Raw genomic sequence first — 17,084 nt, 5'->3', positions numbered from 1 at the left:
CACGGTTCAGGGAGTTTTGCAGTATCCGGGAGGTTATATACGTCTTTGTGTGACAAGGGCAATTAGTTGTTTAGTTATCACTGTTTGTAAGTTGCATGGCTATTGTGGCACATGTTTGTATGTGCCACAATATGTGCTTTATGTATGTTTGACCTCAGCAGTTTAAAAGGGATATTCCGTTCCAGAATAGCCTGTAATAGGCTGTTATGTTTGAATCCAGTTTGTTTCGTCAAATTTACCATAAGGAATCCTGAACGCAGATAGAACATGGTAGCGATCGAGTTCTTGAAATCCACGAGTACCCTTCCTACAATCCGAGAGTTCAAAGTGTGTTGTGTATTTCGTGGGGGAATGATTCCAAGTGTTGAAATCTGTTTCCCGAGGGCCTATAGTCCTCGAACTGTTTGTGCATCTTTCTATATGTTAGATAGTCAATCGGATGCTTTCCTTAGCTTATAGGCCCTACCGTCAGGAAAAGACTTGTACCCAAAGTCGGTCATTGAATTCTTAGGTGGTTTCGAGAATTCGATCCCCTGTACTGATCCCCCCACCCACCACACACACACATTAGGCGATAGTGTCAAACCATATCTGTTTTGTCTCCAACAAGCGTAAATTTAATTAGAGTTGATTGGGACAAGGACGTTTCTTCCCTCCGGCAATGAACAGACTGTCCTATCTGAGTCATCTGCACACAATGCACGGTGACGTCTTTTAGTTGTTGGCTAAGGGCCCGGTGTCAAGCCAAATCTCTCCCCTGCAATGAGGACCCAATTTGCATGATTTATATCAACCTGAATGCTCTTTTTGGTCTCAGTTCCGAATGTCAAATGTACTCTCATCATAAAATGTAGTGGATTTATTAGATTTCTCCATTCCTTACGTCGTGCTTTGCATGATTGCCATTTAATTATGTCAAACGTAAACAAAACCTACCTTTGACCCCCAATTTCTCAGGTATCCATCCCTCCAGGGCTTGCCAGACCAAACAACTCAGCTCAGTCCCTACGCCAACTAAGCTGGTGAACTGAACAAATTTTTAGAACAAATTTTTAACCTAAAAAGTCTACAAATTGGACCAAAAGTTTCAAAGAAAAGGAGCATTTTCCTTGAAACGTTTGGTCCAATTTGTAGCCTTTTTTGGCTATGAGAAACAGGTGACTTTAGACGTTTTTAAACAAATGTGAAGATAGAATGTCAGGCGATTTTTTAAAAATAATTTCCAACATGTAATCACAAGACGTGGTGACGGCACACTCAAGTTTTTTTCAACTTATATTAATGCCGCCACCAACACAGGGGACAATACAATACTCATTTTCACCTGAGCGAAGTGAGGAAAGTCGTGTAAAGTGCCTTTCCCAAGGGCACAAGATCGGTGTCATGTCAGGACTCGAACCCGGGACCTCTAGGTTCCGAGTCGAGCACTCTGCCGCTACGCCACCCGACCCCACACAATCAGGCGATTTGAACTCAGGATAATTGCGTTCTGAGCTAAACGCCAGTTGGGCACAAGACGCCTCTCCCACCAGAGACAGAAATTTGCTTCCCCGCTGCACAAGTGATCAGGATAGCATACTATTAGGTTATATCATCTTTAAGCGTGTCCTGATGGCTACTCGCATCTCTCACATACACACTGGTGTTAACGTGCCTCACGACAGAGAGCTCGAGGATACCTACAACGACGTGATTTGTTTTATTTTCAAAGTCGCTGTACTTAGACATTTTAACTAGGCCACAAGCCAATGCATTGTACGCTGATTAAATAGAACATTTTATATATACTTGAATGTACAGATCCAACACAAGCCAGTTCTACAGATACATATACATTATTTGCGACAACGCCACCGACTGTGCTTTGTGACAACATTACTGTACTGAATGGAAGCTCCGGCAGCTTTACCTCACCTGGTTACCCAGAAAACTACCCTGACGACGCTTACAGTTGTTGGCAGATATCTGTCAATACCGGTGACTTCATCGTCCTCCGGTAAGCCATTGTGTTTGTTCATTACCTCCATGAAAAATGGAGGTATTGTTTTTGGTGTGTCTGTGTGTGTGTCTGTCTGTGTGTCAGTGTGTGTGTGTGTGGTGTGTGTGTGTGTGTGTGTGTGTGTGTGTTTGTGTTTCAATGTGCACATTTGTAGTCAGCATAACTTCATAACTCCTTTATGGATTGTGATGTTTTTTGGTATGCTGATAAGTCTCAGGAATACAAAGGTCAAGGTCAAATATGGGCCTCCTGGTGGATGACCTTGGTACTGCAGCAGAACTTCCGGTTTTTGTATCTTTTGTCCTGAACAAGCTATGGTCTTGACTTTTTTGTGACAGGTAGCTTTTCCTGTCAGGAATAAGTGGTGTGGGTTTGGTCCCCCTAGCAGCTTGTTCTGGAACTACAGGGGACTTTCTGGCGAAATCTTCTAAAGTCAATAAGTCCAGATAGGATAGTTCAATTCTAACAGTTATATAACTAAATATTACAAAGTTGGTTGGTTTTTTATTATTTTTACTTAGAAAATTATACTAGCATCTGCTCTTGAGGCTGCCTTTAAGTTGCACTTCTGTTTTTCATAGGTTCAATGAGTTTGACCTTGATGGCGATAGTGATGACTGTTATTGGGACGGCCTAACCGTATATGACGGTCCCAATTCAAGAGCGCCGCGTCTGGCCAGGGTATGTGGTTCCTCTGCTGGAACAATCTTTACAACAGGCAGCAAGGCCTATGTGGTCTTTAAAACCGACGATTACGTATACGATTACGACGTGCCCACAGGATTTTCTGCCACCTTCACTGCTCAGAGCAGGCATAGTAAGTTTGTTTTATAGTTAACAGCGCTTGATCATTACACAACAGAAGACTATGTATATGTAATTTATGATTATTCTGCACTAATATGTAGAAAGCTCTAACTTTCACTGCAAAATGTGTTCTGGGCAACGATATGATTAAGATGGTGATGGTGGTTCAATGTAAGTAGGGGTATTTTTAGTACTAAGGTGCAGCTGTTTTGTAAGGTACATGGGTATAATATCTCGTGCTGTGGACATGCTAGGGTCTTGATTTTTGAGTGGGACATAGATGCTTGGGCAGTAAGTATCTGGTATGTTTTTCAGTAAAGAAGCTGCTTTGTGGGAGTTGCTGCGGTCATTTTTATGACGGAATGTGACTAGACGGGATAACTTTTGCTGTTGTGGATGTTTTTATACATTTTTTGTAGGTAGCTTGTAGTGTGGAAAAAGAAGGTTAAGTTCGAATATTTGGGCATTCTAGTGGCTTTCGAAGGTATTGCAGCGGCACTTTTAAGTTGGAGATGTAGCTTCAAATGTAGACCAAGGTGGGGGGGGGCAGATGTTCTTCTGGTCTTGGTGTGGTGATTCAAACAGATGTTCTTCTGGTGTACGTGTTTCTGTACTCCGACTTATGTATCACAAAATCAAACTATATGAAGCAGCACACTTTCTGACTACCCAAACTTATACCTGACGAATATTGTTCCTGTTTGTAGCGTGTCTTCCTGGCTACTTGTACCTCTCACATACACGAAGGTGTTACCGTGCCTACGACAGAAGTAATTCCTACGGCGAGGCATTGTTGATCTGTCAGGCTGAAGGCGGCACTCTGGCCATGCCTCGGGACAACATTATCAACGACTTCCTCATCGATTTGAAGAACGGCGCAAACATTGATGATTATTTCTATATCGGACTGGACCGGAAGGATGGATCATGGAATTACGTCGATGGCGGAGATCTACGTTACACCGACTGGAGCGTTGGACAGAGGCTTTCAGGTGGAAACAGAAAATGCGCGGCGTATTTCCCTGGAGCCATTGTGACTGATATATACACTGACATTGACGATGACTATGACAATGTCGATGAAGATAAATGGAGCACCGTGACCTGTTCAGAACGCAACAGTTTCATTTGTGAATATGGTAGGTAACTCGTATTCGAAAACTCCTTAATATGTGGGCACGTAAGGTTTCCGTACATGCCGTTTGGTTAAGATCAACATTTATCGTAATATAGTTGTATGTAATGCATGTATGCAAGTAATTGTTTGTATCTGTACTTTTATATTTCTAATATATAAATATGTACACCCAGATTCCCCAAGCGGCATAACCCTGTCCCTGAGCTCAAACCCAGTGTGTGAGAGCCAAAAGGAGGACGTTCAGCTGACCTGTAGCGTGGAGTCAGGAACCACACCCGTCACCTACACCTTCAACCGAGGTACTACACAACTGGCGGCAGGCAGTTCCAACAGCCTGACTCTGTCTGATGTCAACAGAACCCAGGCAGGGACTTACAATTGTACCGTCAGAAATGTGCCGGGGGAGGACTATGCACAGACAAGCACTGCAGAGACTCTAGTGGTGCACTGTGAGTACAGCAAAGACCTGTTGACAATCTCTGATATATATATACAACACTTTACTAGATTCTTTTAGAAGTGACTTTATACGTATTTGTCTTGTATAGATAGAAATCGTGAACTGCACGTAATGTGCTGTTGGAAAATAACCGTTTAGATATTTGAACTTTATTTTCGCACATCAACTGCAGTTTAGGATTTGCTTTGATTTTTACACCGGCTCATTATGTATTCATTTGCTTCTCTTCGAATTCAATGTTGTTGGTACCTTGTTTTTGTTTTTGTTGATGTTACCTTCATCTGTGTGTGTGGAGAGGAGAGGACCTCGATTAGTAAAGAATACCAGTCCTCCAAAAATAAATGTGAATGAGATAAAATGAAATGAATAGGAAACATTAAGACTATACAACAACGCGTTTTAACTATGATTAAAGTCTCTTTGCCTTGTCTCCCTCCCACAGACCTTGATGACCCCCAGGTGACCCCCAGCAGCTCAGTGACTGCAGTAGAAGGCAATGACCTGAGGGTTGTGTGTAGTGCAAGATCCATCCCAGACTCCCCCACCTTACAGTGGAGTAAAGGAGGCAGCAATGAAACTGCTGGAGCAACGCTGAGGAAAAACCCGGTCAGTCGCAATGATACAGGGACGTACACTTGTACAGCAACAAACACGTGTGGGACACGGTCTAGTTCAACATCTGCGCAAGTCGTATTGGATGTTCATTGTAAGTAGAATATTTTCAGTCGCTATGCATAGAACTTTAGGCATGTTTGAGACTTCCAGTCTTTCTCTAAATTTACTTTCTGCCACCTAGCCTTCCTAGTATGTATTGTTTAGGATTGCATTTATTATTATTGGCAAGAATACTCATACCATATCAGAAGGGAAAATCTTGAGCTCCACAATTGAGGAGAATGCTGCCTGGGTGGCCATTGTATTGCCTCGTTGAATTAAAATAATTAAAATTGAGGAGAATGAAATTCATATTACATCAACCTTAAAAAATTGCCCCTCCTCCAGACGAACAGAAGTAATTGGAGAGTAAATCACTCGTCAAAATAAAATGTTACAAGTCATTTTGATCACCTTAAATGTTATTTGTTCACTAGTGTCTTGCTCAAGTTTGTGTAAATTTGCTTCCAAATGAGATCAATTTCCGATTTCAAAAAGGGGTTAAAAACGTTACGACTTTTTGGCCCAAATTTTGGACACTTGATGTCACTAAATGTAAAACCGAGAAAACTGGTCGTCAGATCGTCTGTGGTGCCCCAACGGTCGAACAACTATGCTAAGGGATAGATAAGATGATGATTTATATTACTTGTACTGTAAAGCAACGTGCACAAAGTGTAGACATCCTTTTTTATGCCATTTAGCCATGTATCTAGACTAAATGTTCATTTTCTATCAGTTTTACAATATGTATCTTTTTTCGCAATGTCAATCATCCCCTCCCCAGATCCCCCAGATATGACCGTGCGCGCTACTCCTAACCCCGTGAATGAGACCCAGTCCATCAGCCTGACCTGCACAGCAGACAGTAACCCTAACGTTACCTCCATAACGTGGATGTTTGTGGACACAGGAGAAACTCTTCTACAGCAGACAACAGGAAACTTCCTCACCTACAACAGCAGTTCTATAAGTCATGAACATGCAGGTGTCTACAGGTGTACAGCTGACAACGGTGTAACGGGGTCACCTGTAAGCAAGGACATCACCATTAATGTCAATTGTAAGTCATCGTTATTAAAATAATACTAAGCTTTATATGTATGTTTTAGCTTAGATTCCAATGATTGAGTCGGAGTAATATAGTATAAGCAATTTATTGTAAGTTACCCCTGTGTACAGTTTTGACACTATTTTGACATTATTTCGTTAATTCATATTCTATGTTTTATAACTTTATATCTTAAAATTGCATCATCAAAGTTTTGTTTTCTGTAATGCTCCAATTTCTTCTTCAGTTAGCCCGATCTTCAACCACGCCAGAGACAAGTACGTTATAGGAAGGTCCCGGTCCGTCACACTTGAGTGTTCTGTTTTGGCCTACCCGCAACAGGTAGACTTTACTTGGAGGAAGGGTGAATATGACATCACAGGTAATACCACCAGCCAGAGCGGAGTCAGCACACTGTACATAGCAAGTGTTCAGGTTGAACAGTACGGAAACTACACTTGTACCGCCAGCAATGAGTATGGACAACGGACAACAGTTATTCAACTGGTGCCTAAAAGTAAGTGCAATGTGGTTTTTCAGACAGCTCAATTATTTTCTCACTTTTGATTGAATCATTGATATGAATTTTCAATAGTTGCTTTGGGTTTATATTGTTGGTTTTAATTGCTCGCTAAATTTTTAATGTTTGTCTTCTTTTTTTTCTAGACATACAGGTCCTGTATGGAACCCTCGCCATCACAAGTGTTGAGTACACCGAAGGGGTCTGTGAAGGGGAGCTTGCTAACAGGATAGTAACTCAGGTATGGAACCGCTGTTCTGTTGCTGTTTAAAGGAGTACTAAAGGCCAGAGATAGTCAGAACCGTAATGCCTGGCTAACAGTCAACCTTGGAACTGGTTCAGCGCACTTTAAAGTGATAATGAAATGTTGTTGACTGATACATCTGGCGTTCTCTCTATCTAGCTGGACTCAATGTTTGACAGCTACGAAGGCTATGAAGGATCAGTGGTTACAGGGTGCAGGTGAGGGCAAATTCGTATATGCATCGTATAATATATTTCATAATAGTTAGATCTGAGTTGCTACCTGCTTAATTAACATAAGACGGGTTGATGTTCAGTTTGACCCTATTTACCAAAAATCATATCAGACCATGATGTTTAAGGTGGGAAATAACCATGCTTGAGGACTTTTCGGGTCTTCTAGAAATACAGTTGTAGTTAAAAAGTGTCTTACTGCGGGTAATTCATAAAAATTTTTATTACGCAACGATGAAGTCATTAAGAGGTATGGGGCCCGGCCATGCTCATTTTTAGAAAAATTGAATTTCTAGGACAGCACTTCACTAAAAGTCGTAATATTTCCTTGAAATATACATAATCGTGGTAGTAAAAACTTCAATTTTGGATTTTATATTTTTAAATGACGTTTTTTATGTTTTTTTTTAATTTGTTAATGTTGAGTGTACCCCATGCGACAGCACTCATGCACATACTGAATAGCTTATGTTTCATGCTAGACCTGGTAGCGTCCTTGCTGATTTTGAGGCTACTTTCGCCGAGTCTGAGGCGGCTGCAGTCCAGACTATGTACATAGAGAGCCTATCAGATGGACAGCTGGGGGAGTTCACTGTTGATCCCGAGAGCAGCATCATGAGTGACATCAAACCTCCGGGTAAGTTTGCTGATACTTGTCATAACTAGAATTCGGAGACCTCGATGTGATGTGACCTTCGTACCAAGGGGAGGCTCATTCGCCCCCCCCCCCACAGAACTCGCAAGCGGTATATTGTATGACCACCAATTTTTTAGAGAATGGTCTACTTGTACAAATAAACAATTATGACCTGTTTATACCTAATGTATTCCTCAAGAATTAAAAAACATAATGATATTCAGAGATCACACATACATCACTAAAAAAATTGAAAACTGCTAGACTGGTTGCTTGATTACTTCATTGTATTCTATGCATTACAAATTTGAAATTTGATATCTTTATCATCATAGGGTAGTTAAGATCATTGTTGTTCTGTTGTTGATTTTTTTTAGCCGGTGGTGGAGATTCAACCCTAATGATCATCATCATAGCTGCGGCGGCCGGTGGCGTGGTACTGATAGCTGGGATTATTGCAGTCATATTTCTCGTCAGAAGACATACTACCAGTGGTGAGTGTAATCTAATCACAGTTCGAATGATCACAGTTCGAGGTCTCATCAAGACCTATACCCACCTACAAAATATAAACTTAAGACAATCCATCTTAGCCTTCTTTAGTTATCGTGTTCACACACACACGCACGCACACACACACGCACACACACACACACACACACACACAGTCACAGATACAAACACAAACACACGAAAGTCAACAAAAACATAACCTTCTTGGCGAAGGTAATAAACAGAGCAGTAGTTTGTTAGGCTAGACCATCCAAATGTTACCTTTCTAGTCGTTTCTTTAAATTTTGGGTAGGATGTGTGGCGCATATCCCCATAATTGTGAACTTTATCCGATGTTGTTCAATCATTCTTACTTACACATAATACCTTGTAAAAGTGTAATTCATTGCCTGTATCTTCTGAACATGTCAATTTTGTTAGCCTGGTGTCAAAACTGATCTAAGCTGCCAAGTCTCGTTTGTCCTCTTCACATTTGGCAACTGATTTGTACAATATTAACTTGATTCTGTATTATTTCAGATAATCCAGCAGTCAACCCTCCCAACAGCATGGAATTGAGCCACGTGGTAAGCGATTCCTCATATGCTTGTATATATAGAGAGAGTAAAAAAAAAGAATGGACCAGTTTAAAGGAATTTTGTATGTGTACCAAATCATTTACCGTTCATCAAAGGTGAATACCTTTTCCTGTTCAGTCAGGTGAATCGAATGACGGATATCAGAGTCTGAGGATACCTCACAGACCTCAGGTACGTCTTAGTCTTATCCGTGATGCTCATGGCTTATAGAGGATATATACCAAAATGCTCCCTTACTTCCCCACCATTACCTACCACGAAAAAACAATTTTACTACTAAAATCAAAGAACCCACATATTATAGGAGAAGTGGGTAAATTCGTCTTCCATTGCCTAAAAAGAAGAAAAAATCAAACCCAGTAAAACTATAGCTTGTTATAGAATATAGTATAATGTTACGGACGTAGATATAGTCTCACATACCACTGTATTTTCTTTCTTATGTTGTTTGTAACTGCAATTAGCCCTCGGGCATGTATTTGCAATAAACTATCAATATAATTCTCAACTGTAGTTTGGATGACATCTCCTTTATTTGAACAGCTTGTGAAGCTTTCAGATATAACACGCACAACGATATAGACTGCTACATTTAGGGTACACCCAACTTTAAGTGCCAATGTTTGTTTAAAGTTAAAACTTTTGGTCCAACACAAAAAATTCTCTCACCTAGAGCTTTCGACCAGTCACTCTGGTCTTCCTCAGTAGACCCAGTGAGGCTTGTCATGTGGCTTCTTTGAAGTGTGACGTCAACACTGGGTCAAGCGTATCTGATAGACAATGTCGCGGTTCAATGTAGGGTGATGGGTCGACATCGTCTACCAGATACCTTTGACCCAGTGTTGACGTCACACTTCAAAGAAGCCACGTGACAAGCTTCACTGGATCAGTCTACTGAGGAAGACCAGAGTGACTGATCGAAAGCTCTAGGTGAAAGAATTTTTTGTGTTGGACCAAAAGTTTTAACTGAAAACATGTGACTACCAACACAGATGAACTTTCATTATAGTATAAGTGCCAATGTTGTTTATGTGGCTTTGCCTATTTCTCCAGTCTAATGGCGACACGTATCAAGGATTAACGGCACCCAGTGTACAAGAGGTAATTCTTCATATCTTCTTCCTTTTCTTTTCAACTTGATAATCTTAATTATAATATTATTGCGATTCAGTACACACATTATGCACTGATAATATGTTTCACTTTTGATACAGATACTATACCTGAACCAACATAATTCCCAACTATTCCTTAGATTTAAACAACTTGCAGGTACTATAATATTAGTAGTAGTAGTCTGGTTTACTTTCCACAAAGGGAATAAAAGCATGTTGACAGCCCGAGGGCTAAACTGCACAGCTTTTACAAAATGTGTAAAAAAAATTTACAAACTGATTGTGCTACATTGGTTGAAATGCTCGTTATATTAAGGATTGATTAAAATACACACTTTGTAAATTGGTCAATAATTCTTATAAAAATCACATATGATACGTCGAAAGACATAGAGTGATAGCTATATATAGACTGCTATATTTAGGGTACACCCAACTTAAAGTGCAAATGTAAATATTACTTGTAACATAGTTTAAAGCTTTTTCTATTTCTCCAGTCTGATCACACCTATCAACGACCCGATGTATTAACGACACCAAGTGAAAATGAGGTAATTCTTCATATCCTTTATCGTTTTTATCATGATTTTGATATTATTGTGATGCACACCGTACCTTGATAATATGTCTGGCTTTTGCAGTTACCACCGGTACCTGAACCTGAACCAACATATGAAGTTGTGAAAATTCCATCGGAGTTCCCCCGAAACCAACTTGCCATCAAAGAGGAAATTGGGCAGGGGGAGTTTGGAAAGGTCCACAGAGCTGAAGCCTGGAACATTTTGGACCAGCGGGGCACGACCGTAGTGGCCGTGAAGACAATGAAAGGTAAGGCGCTCTAATTTTTTCAACAAAATATTTTGAAGAGGGTTTCGTTTACGGTAAGTTCACTGTGTATTCAATTCGTGGTGCATTTCAATACATTCCCTGATCATATTCTATTGGCATTCCTATTGGCATTTATTATTTGATGTATTTTATTAATAATAATAAATAATAATTTATTGTACATCTATGCCCTATCGGACTAAGTACAGGTGAACAGATGAAAGGGTAATATACATGTTTGTAGTACAAACAGCTCTAAAACTACACTAATACAAAGGTTCAGCTTCTTCTCGTTTCTTAGTGATGTCAAAAATATAATTTGAAATGTGTTTGTTTAATACAGGATGATCAAAGCGCATAAGAAAGATGAATTTTCCAATATTAGTCAATATAGTTAATATTGACACGCTGGCTATCTAATGAATTGAGAATACATTTTCAGAAAATGACGGTTAGGACATTTACTTTCGGCTATGATTGTTTCTTTTAGCTGTGACCAGCCACGCTGCACTGTCTGCTTTCTTCAAGGAACTGTCGATACTGGAGGTACTCGGAACTCATCCGAACGTCGTATCTTACCTGGGTTGCTGCACAGATAAAGGTTTGTGCAAAACGCACTTTTAAAAGCTTTAGGCATCAATGGAGAATTATACTGCACAATGCAGAGAGTAATTTCTTTAGTGAAAATATAATGATACATCACGCCAAAAAGCAGTTACTCAAGCAACTGGATATGATTTTGGAGTTACTTGAGTAACTGCTTTTTGGAGAATCGTATTACATGTACCTGGATGTCTAACTTTCATCGACGTAATGATACATTTAATACACGTATTCTAGATCTGTACGTGTAACTTTCTTATTTCTAGGACGCTGCATAAATCCCCTTTCACACATTCACGAATTGGGCCTCAGGCCGTCCCGAAAACTAGGCTACGCTCCCAACCATGGTTAAGGAGTGGGGTGGGGGTGGGGGTTCTACCATAGTTGGCTGGTCACCGTAATAGGCCATAACATCAACAATTCGGGAGTAAGCCAGCTGTGTTCAGGGCGTATTCGGTTGTTGAATCTGTCTCAAATTTAACGGCTATCGCAGTCGCTAACCGTGGCCGAATTCACCAGACGCCAGCCAACCAAGCGACCAACTCCTAATCACGGTTGGTGGGCGTTCGGCTAGCACTCGGGAGGCCGAATTCGTGCATGTATGACAGTGGCTGAAGTCATATAATCTGTGTCTAGACCCGTTCTACCTGCTCCTTGAGTACGTGTCCGGAGGAGATCTCCTGTCCACTCTCCACACCAGCCGGACCAACCCGACATACAGGAACTTAGAGGGCGGAAGTAAGCCCCTCTCGTCACGAGACCTCACCAAGTTCGCCTGGGACGTGGCCAAGGGGATGAGCTTCTTATCGTCTAAGAATGTGCGTAAATCCACAGTTCTAAGGTTCTCATACACATAGAAATAGTGATGAGCGTCGGTAGACTGATATGCCAGGCCTTCGTTTCTTGTTGTTGTATTTGTTGGTTGTTTGGTTAGTACTTTAGTTCATTTGCTGAATTTCTAATAGATATATTGTTGTGTTGTTACACTCACTGGAACATTGTTAACCTTAACTAAATTGGTAAGTACTGTTTTCTTGTCACCAGTGTTTCTTTTGACGCACGTAGAAAACACCAGAAGGTGTGGGTGGGGGAGCTGATATAAAGATAAAAGAGACAAATGCAATTATCTTTTCCTTCAGATCCTCCATCGTGACTTGGCGACCCGTAACGTACTTGTTTCATCAGACCGGATCTGTAAGGTGTCCGACTTCGGTCTTTCAAGGGAGGGAGAGGAGTACGAGACGACCTCAGATGTAAAGTTCTTTCTGTGTAATGCTCTTCTTTATAGCTACTTTCCTTTCATTTTTATTTGATGTGTATCTCTTCGTATCCTGCTGGGGATGTTTTTAATGGAATTAATTGCCTACAACCACCACAGGCCCGTCTGCCCATCCGCTGGATGGCCCCCGAATCGCTGTTCCACCGAAAGTACACCACAAAGACTGACGTCTGGGCGTTCGGAGTGCTGCTCTGGGAGATCGCCACTCTGGGTTGGCTAGCAGTTAACCTAATAAATAGACTCTTACCTTGCCCTAATTAACTAAACCAATACCGTTGTGAGGCTCATACAAACTAATTAACAGCATGAACAAAACTCTATGTGCCCATTGTATTTATTTTTTTCACGGTGTTGCTCAGTGCAAAGCCAATTATTGACCACTTGGCCAATACATGCACAGAACTAAGGAACAGTTCATATACCGTGAATGTTTGTTTTCAAAGCGCGAGGATTGGATTCAAGGGGGAAACGTGTGTGTGGGAGGTACTAGTAGTTCCATAATTTTGCAGTTCGCGGGTAAAGAAACTGTTGAAGGACTTTGAAACAGGAATTTGAACGGTGTAAAGATGTGTCAACTGGAGGAGAACCTAGCCGTAAGCAAAAAAGATGTTCAGTGGTGGGACGTTTAGTGAGTGTTATTCTGATCAATGTCAGTAAACGTATACGAAAAAGAGGGACAGGAAGACAACGTTTCGTCTGTGTGTGAGAGAGTACATTTAATTCAATAGAAAAGAGTTACTGGTGATGCTATATAATGTCAATTGTACTTTGCAACACTAGGGAAGGAAGGCCAAAAGAGAAGGGATGACATCTGACATGCTTATGTTTTCCGCTTAGGTGCCACCCCATACCCCAACATGTCCATGCGCGAAGTTATGGACGGAGTGCAGCAGGGATACAGGATGGGCAAACCGCTACACTGCGATGAGGAACTGTGAGTCGAACTGTTTTTGATTCTGCTTTTGAACATGAAGTCTTTGTAACAAACGTTCTTTCTGTGTGGGAACCACTGTAAGAAACAGGAGGAGCCAGTAAAAACCCTTCTGGTCCCGGGCCGGGATTCGAACCCACGACCTCCCGGGCACCAGAGCTTCATAACCAGACGCTCTAACCGCTCCGCTAAAAGGTCTAGACCCCTTCGGCCGAATCAGTTGGTAGCGCCGATAACCCCCCCCCCACTGTTGCACTACTCCCCCTTTTCTTTAAACCCCCCACTGTTACATCTTCGTCAAGGCCCAAGGGTAACATCATTTGGCGAAGGTATGAGATCGTGGAACTTTAGTTGATACCTTACCTTATCTTAGATCCTTCCGCAACTTTGTTCCATAAGTCGACTTGGCAGAAAACTTTTTCCGAAGGTTACGGTTTTGTGCTGCTACTGACATTTCCTCAACTCAACTTAAATCCAAGTCTCTTCAATTTAACCCATTGTTTTGAATTGTTCGTCGGAGAGTAATTCTTTGCCGTCTTCTCGGACTTCTCGCCTTCTGGCTTCCAGGTCAAAAAGGAATTTTTGTTGCTAAATATTACGCATGGATATTTTTTAGCTACTCCCTGATGTCGAAATGCTGGAATGCTGATCCCGCCCAAAGACCAGAGTTCCGGAATATCCAACGGACTCTGGATACACTAATGGAGACCGAACATGTAAGTGGTTGCAAACTTTTTGTTCTTACGTAATTACTTGAATGTCTATATGAAGCGCTTACGATACTATGGCTTTGTAGCAGGTAGTAAACTACAATAAGTGCAATTTGTTTTAATTGCAATCTTTATTTGCAACACGAATATTAGAAATGATCCTATGAAAAGCAGAGGATCTGAATAAATGTAAGTAAGAAAGAGAATAATTTTCTTGTCAATAACAGAAAAGTTTGCAGTGTGAAAGTCAGTTGAATTTTTTTCAGTCATCAGCCAATGTTATGATTTAGGTAGACAGCGATGGTAATTGTTTCATTTTTCGTGTTTCTATTCTGATGCCAATGTGTGATCTTCATCCCGACACAGGACTACATTAACTTGGTGAATCTGGATGAGAACATCTACACAAGCCTGCAAACCACCAAGGACGAGAAATACTGAATGGAACGACCATGGCTTTTCTAATATTGTTTCTAATAGTCTAGTTGTTTGTTCGCTTGCTTGTGCATTGCGAGTTTTGGTATTACTAGAACTACTCCAGGCTTTTTAAGAATATTAATGATTTTCTTTCCGTACTAAATGCTGGCACTGTCAGGCTGTATTGTCATATAGCCAAGCTAGAGCGGCGGTTACTTTTCCGGGGGGGGGGGTTGCTGTATTAGTTGGTGAACTGCCTCGAAGGACAGCAAAAGATGCTATTTTTTTAATCCAATTCATCATTGTGAATTTAAATAAATGGTTTATTGGTCGAACATTACCCGTGCAATCGCAGCCTCTTTTATAGCGCTGAATTGATGCAGGGTTTACAATCACATAACACACATGATACATATAACACATTTTCTTCACACACTTTTGTGGAACTGTCGCAAGGGTCTGTGCGGCTGCCATTCGGCGCCACCAGGTGACCTCAATATGACCATCCTCAACCGAAGTTAGGTACCCATTCACACCTGGGTGGAGTGAGGAAAGTCGTGTCAAGTGCCTTTCCCAAGGGAACAACTTCGGGGCGCATGTCCAGACATGTCCCGGGTACGACTCGGGATCGAACCCGGGTCTCGCCGTTTCATAGTCGAACGCTCTACCACTACGCCACCCACGCCACATTTCTCTGATTAGATGTGCCACCCGACCAATACGCTCCCAGATAACATTTTAGCCCATGGGTACTTCCCCTCAGCCAATGGGAGCTGTTTATTTACTGTGGTTATATCCACATAATGTGAGACTATAAAATATCTGTGTAGCTATTTCATGCAAATAAACGGGGAAATGTGAGGGGAGACTGGAAATCCCCTCAGTGGACAGGACTGGAGATATACACAGAAACCTCGCCCCGCCCATGGGGTAACTCGCGTAAGGGAAACAAGAAACCACATCAGGCATGCCAGGGAACCACTAGTCAGGAGGTCAAGGGCACTAGTCAGCGGAAGGCCAACACCTGTGACGGCAGTCGTGTTACCAAATGTAGACATGATTAATGACCTCCTGATCTGTGAAAAATGCAGCACAACCATATCCATTGCAAGCTGACCTAACGGTCAATATTCTTAACATTGAGGAAATTAGAGCAAGCTGGCTACGATTAAAGGCGAATTAAAATGAAATGCATTTTATTAGTCAGTGTTTTCATTGCGAGATCTCACACCGTCTCACCCCGGCAAAGTCCCTCGGTGGCAAAACCGTCCCTCGGCGGCATAACTCTCGTCGCTCCCCGAAAAACATTACTAGTAACGCCGCCGCATCAGAAGTCTGCGGAGGTAGCCTCTACCAGGCTTGTGGCGGCGGTTGCAAAGAGTAGAAATCGCCCAAATAGAGAAATAAACATGCCAAGGGAGTTTGTCCCTTGAGTGAACATTTGCGGCAAAATGTTCTCTCAACGACTAATGCACTTGTTATTCCAAACAGTTGCCACAATTTCCCATTCTTTAACTTTTAACACTTGAGAAGATTAGCGAAAGACGTTAACGTTCCTACTAAGATCACGAAGCCCACTCATTATGCTGAACGTGGGACTATCCATTATCCACTGCCTTCAAAGAAGAAGTCAAACCTGATACTGACGCTTCGGCCATAGACATTTTAGAACACTTCGGCCACATGCGGTGGACGTTTCGGCCACATGCCGAGGACACTTCGGCCACGTTATTTATTGACAATACTAAGTTATCAAATAAATGCACGGTGTACTATGTGATATGATGTATGAACACATACCGATTCGTACCCCTCCCTGATCATCATCCTTGCCCCCACTCGTAGCCCTCCGTGATCATTATCCTTGCCCCCACTCGTAGCCCTCCGTGATCATCATCCTTGCCCCCACTCGTAGCCCTGCTTGATCATCATCCTTGTCCCCACCCGTAGCCCTCCCTGATCATCATCCTTGCCCCCACTCGTAGCCCTCCCTGATCATCATCCTTGCCCCCACTCGTAGCCCTCCCTGATCATCATCCTTGCCCCCCACTCGTAGCCCTCCCTGATCATCATCCTTGCCCCCACTCGTAGCCCTCCCTGATCATCATCCTTGTCCCCACTCGTAGCCCTCCCTGATCATCATCCTTGCCCCCACTCGTAGCCCTTCGCGATCCTTGCCCCCACTCGAAGCCCTTCGCGATCCTTGCCCCCACCTCGTAGCCCTCCGTGATCATCATCCATGCCCCCACCTCGTAGCCCTTCGCGATCCTTGCCCCCACTCGTAGCCCTCCCTGATCATCATCCTTGCCCCCACTCGTAGCCCTCCCTGATCATCATCCTTGCCCCCACTCGTAGCCCTCCCTGATC

The 17,084-nt window shown here is 42.2% G+C and overlaps 1 protein-coding gene across 1 annotated transcript; it reads left to right on the top strand.

Moving 5' to 3' along the window:
- Window positions 1-2,958: 2,958 nt before the first annotated feature.
- LOC109470729 (fibroblast growth factor receptor 2-like) lies at window positions 2,959-14,748 on the top strand. Its single transcript, XM_019769831.1, has 20 exons — window positions 2,959-2,977; window positions 3,514-3,798; window positions 4,118-4,393; window positions 4,847-5,041; window positions 5,846-6,121; window positions 6,357-6,626; window positions 6,776-6,870; window positions 7,033-7,091; window positions 7,589-7,743; window positions 8,121-8,237; window positions 8,776-8,822; window positions 8,952-9,005; window positions 10,591-10,777; window positions 11,268-11,378; window positions 12,017-12,198; window positions 12,520-12,633; window positions 12,759-12,870; window positions 13,497-13,593; window positions 14,207-14,306; window positions 14,667-14,748. Exons 1-20 carry the CDS (start codon window positions 2,959-2,961, stop codon window positions 14,739-14,741), a joined length of 2,826 nt encoding a protein of 941 aa, XP_019625390.1. The 3' UTR covers window positions 14,742-14,748.
- The last annotated feature ends 2,336 nt before the right edge of the window (window positions 14,749-17,084 follow it).

This window comes from Branchiostoma belcheri, unplaced genomic scaffold, assembly GCF_001625305.1.
Source record: "Branchiostoma belcheri isolate BF01 breed outbred unplaced genomic scaffold, Haploidv18h27 scaffold1, whole genome shotgun sequence".
NCBI classification, from domain to species: Eukaryota; Metazoa; Chordata; class Leptocardii; order Amphioxiformes; family Branchiostomatidae; genus Branchiostoma; species Branchiostoma belcheri.
This window is presented reverse-complemented; position numbering and strand designations above follow the sequence as displayed.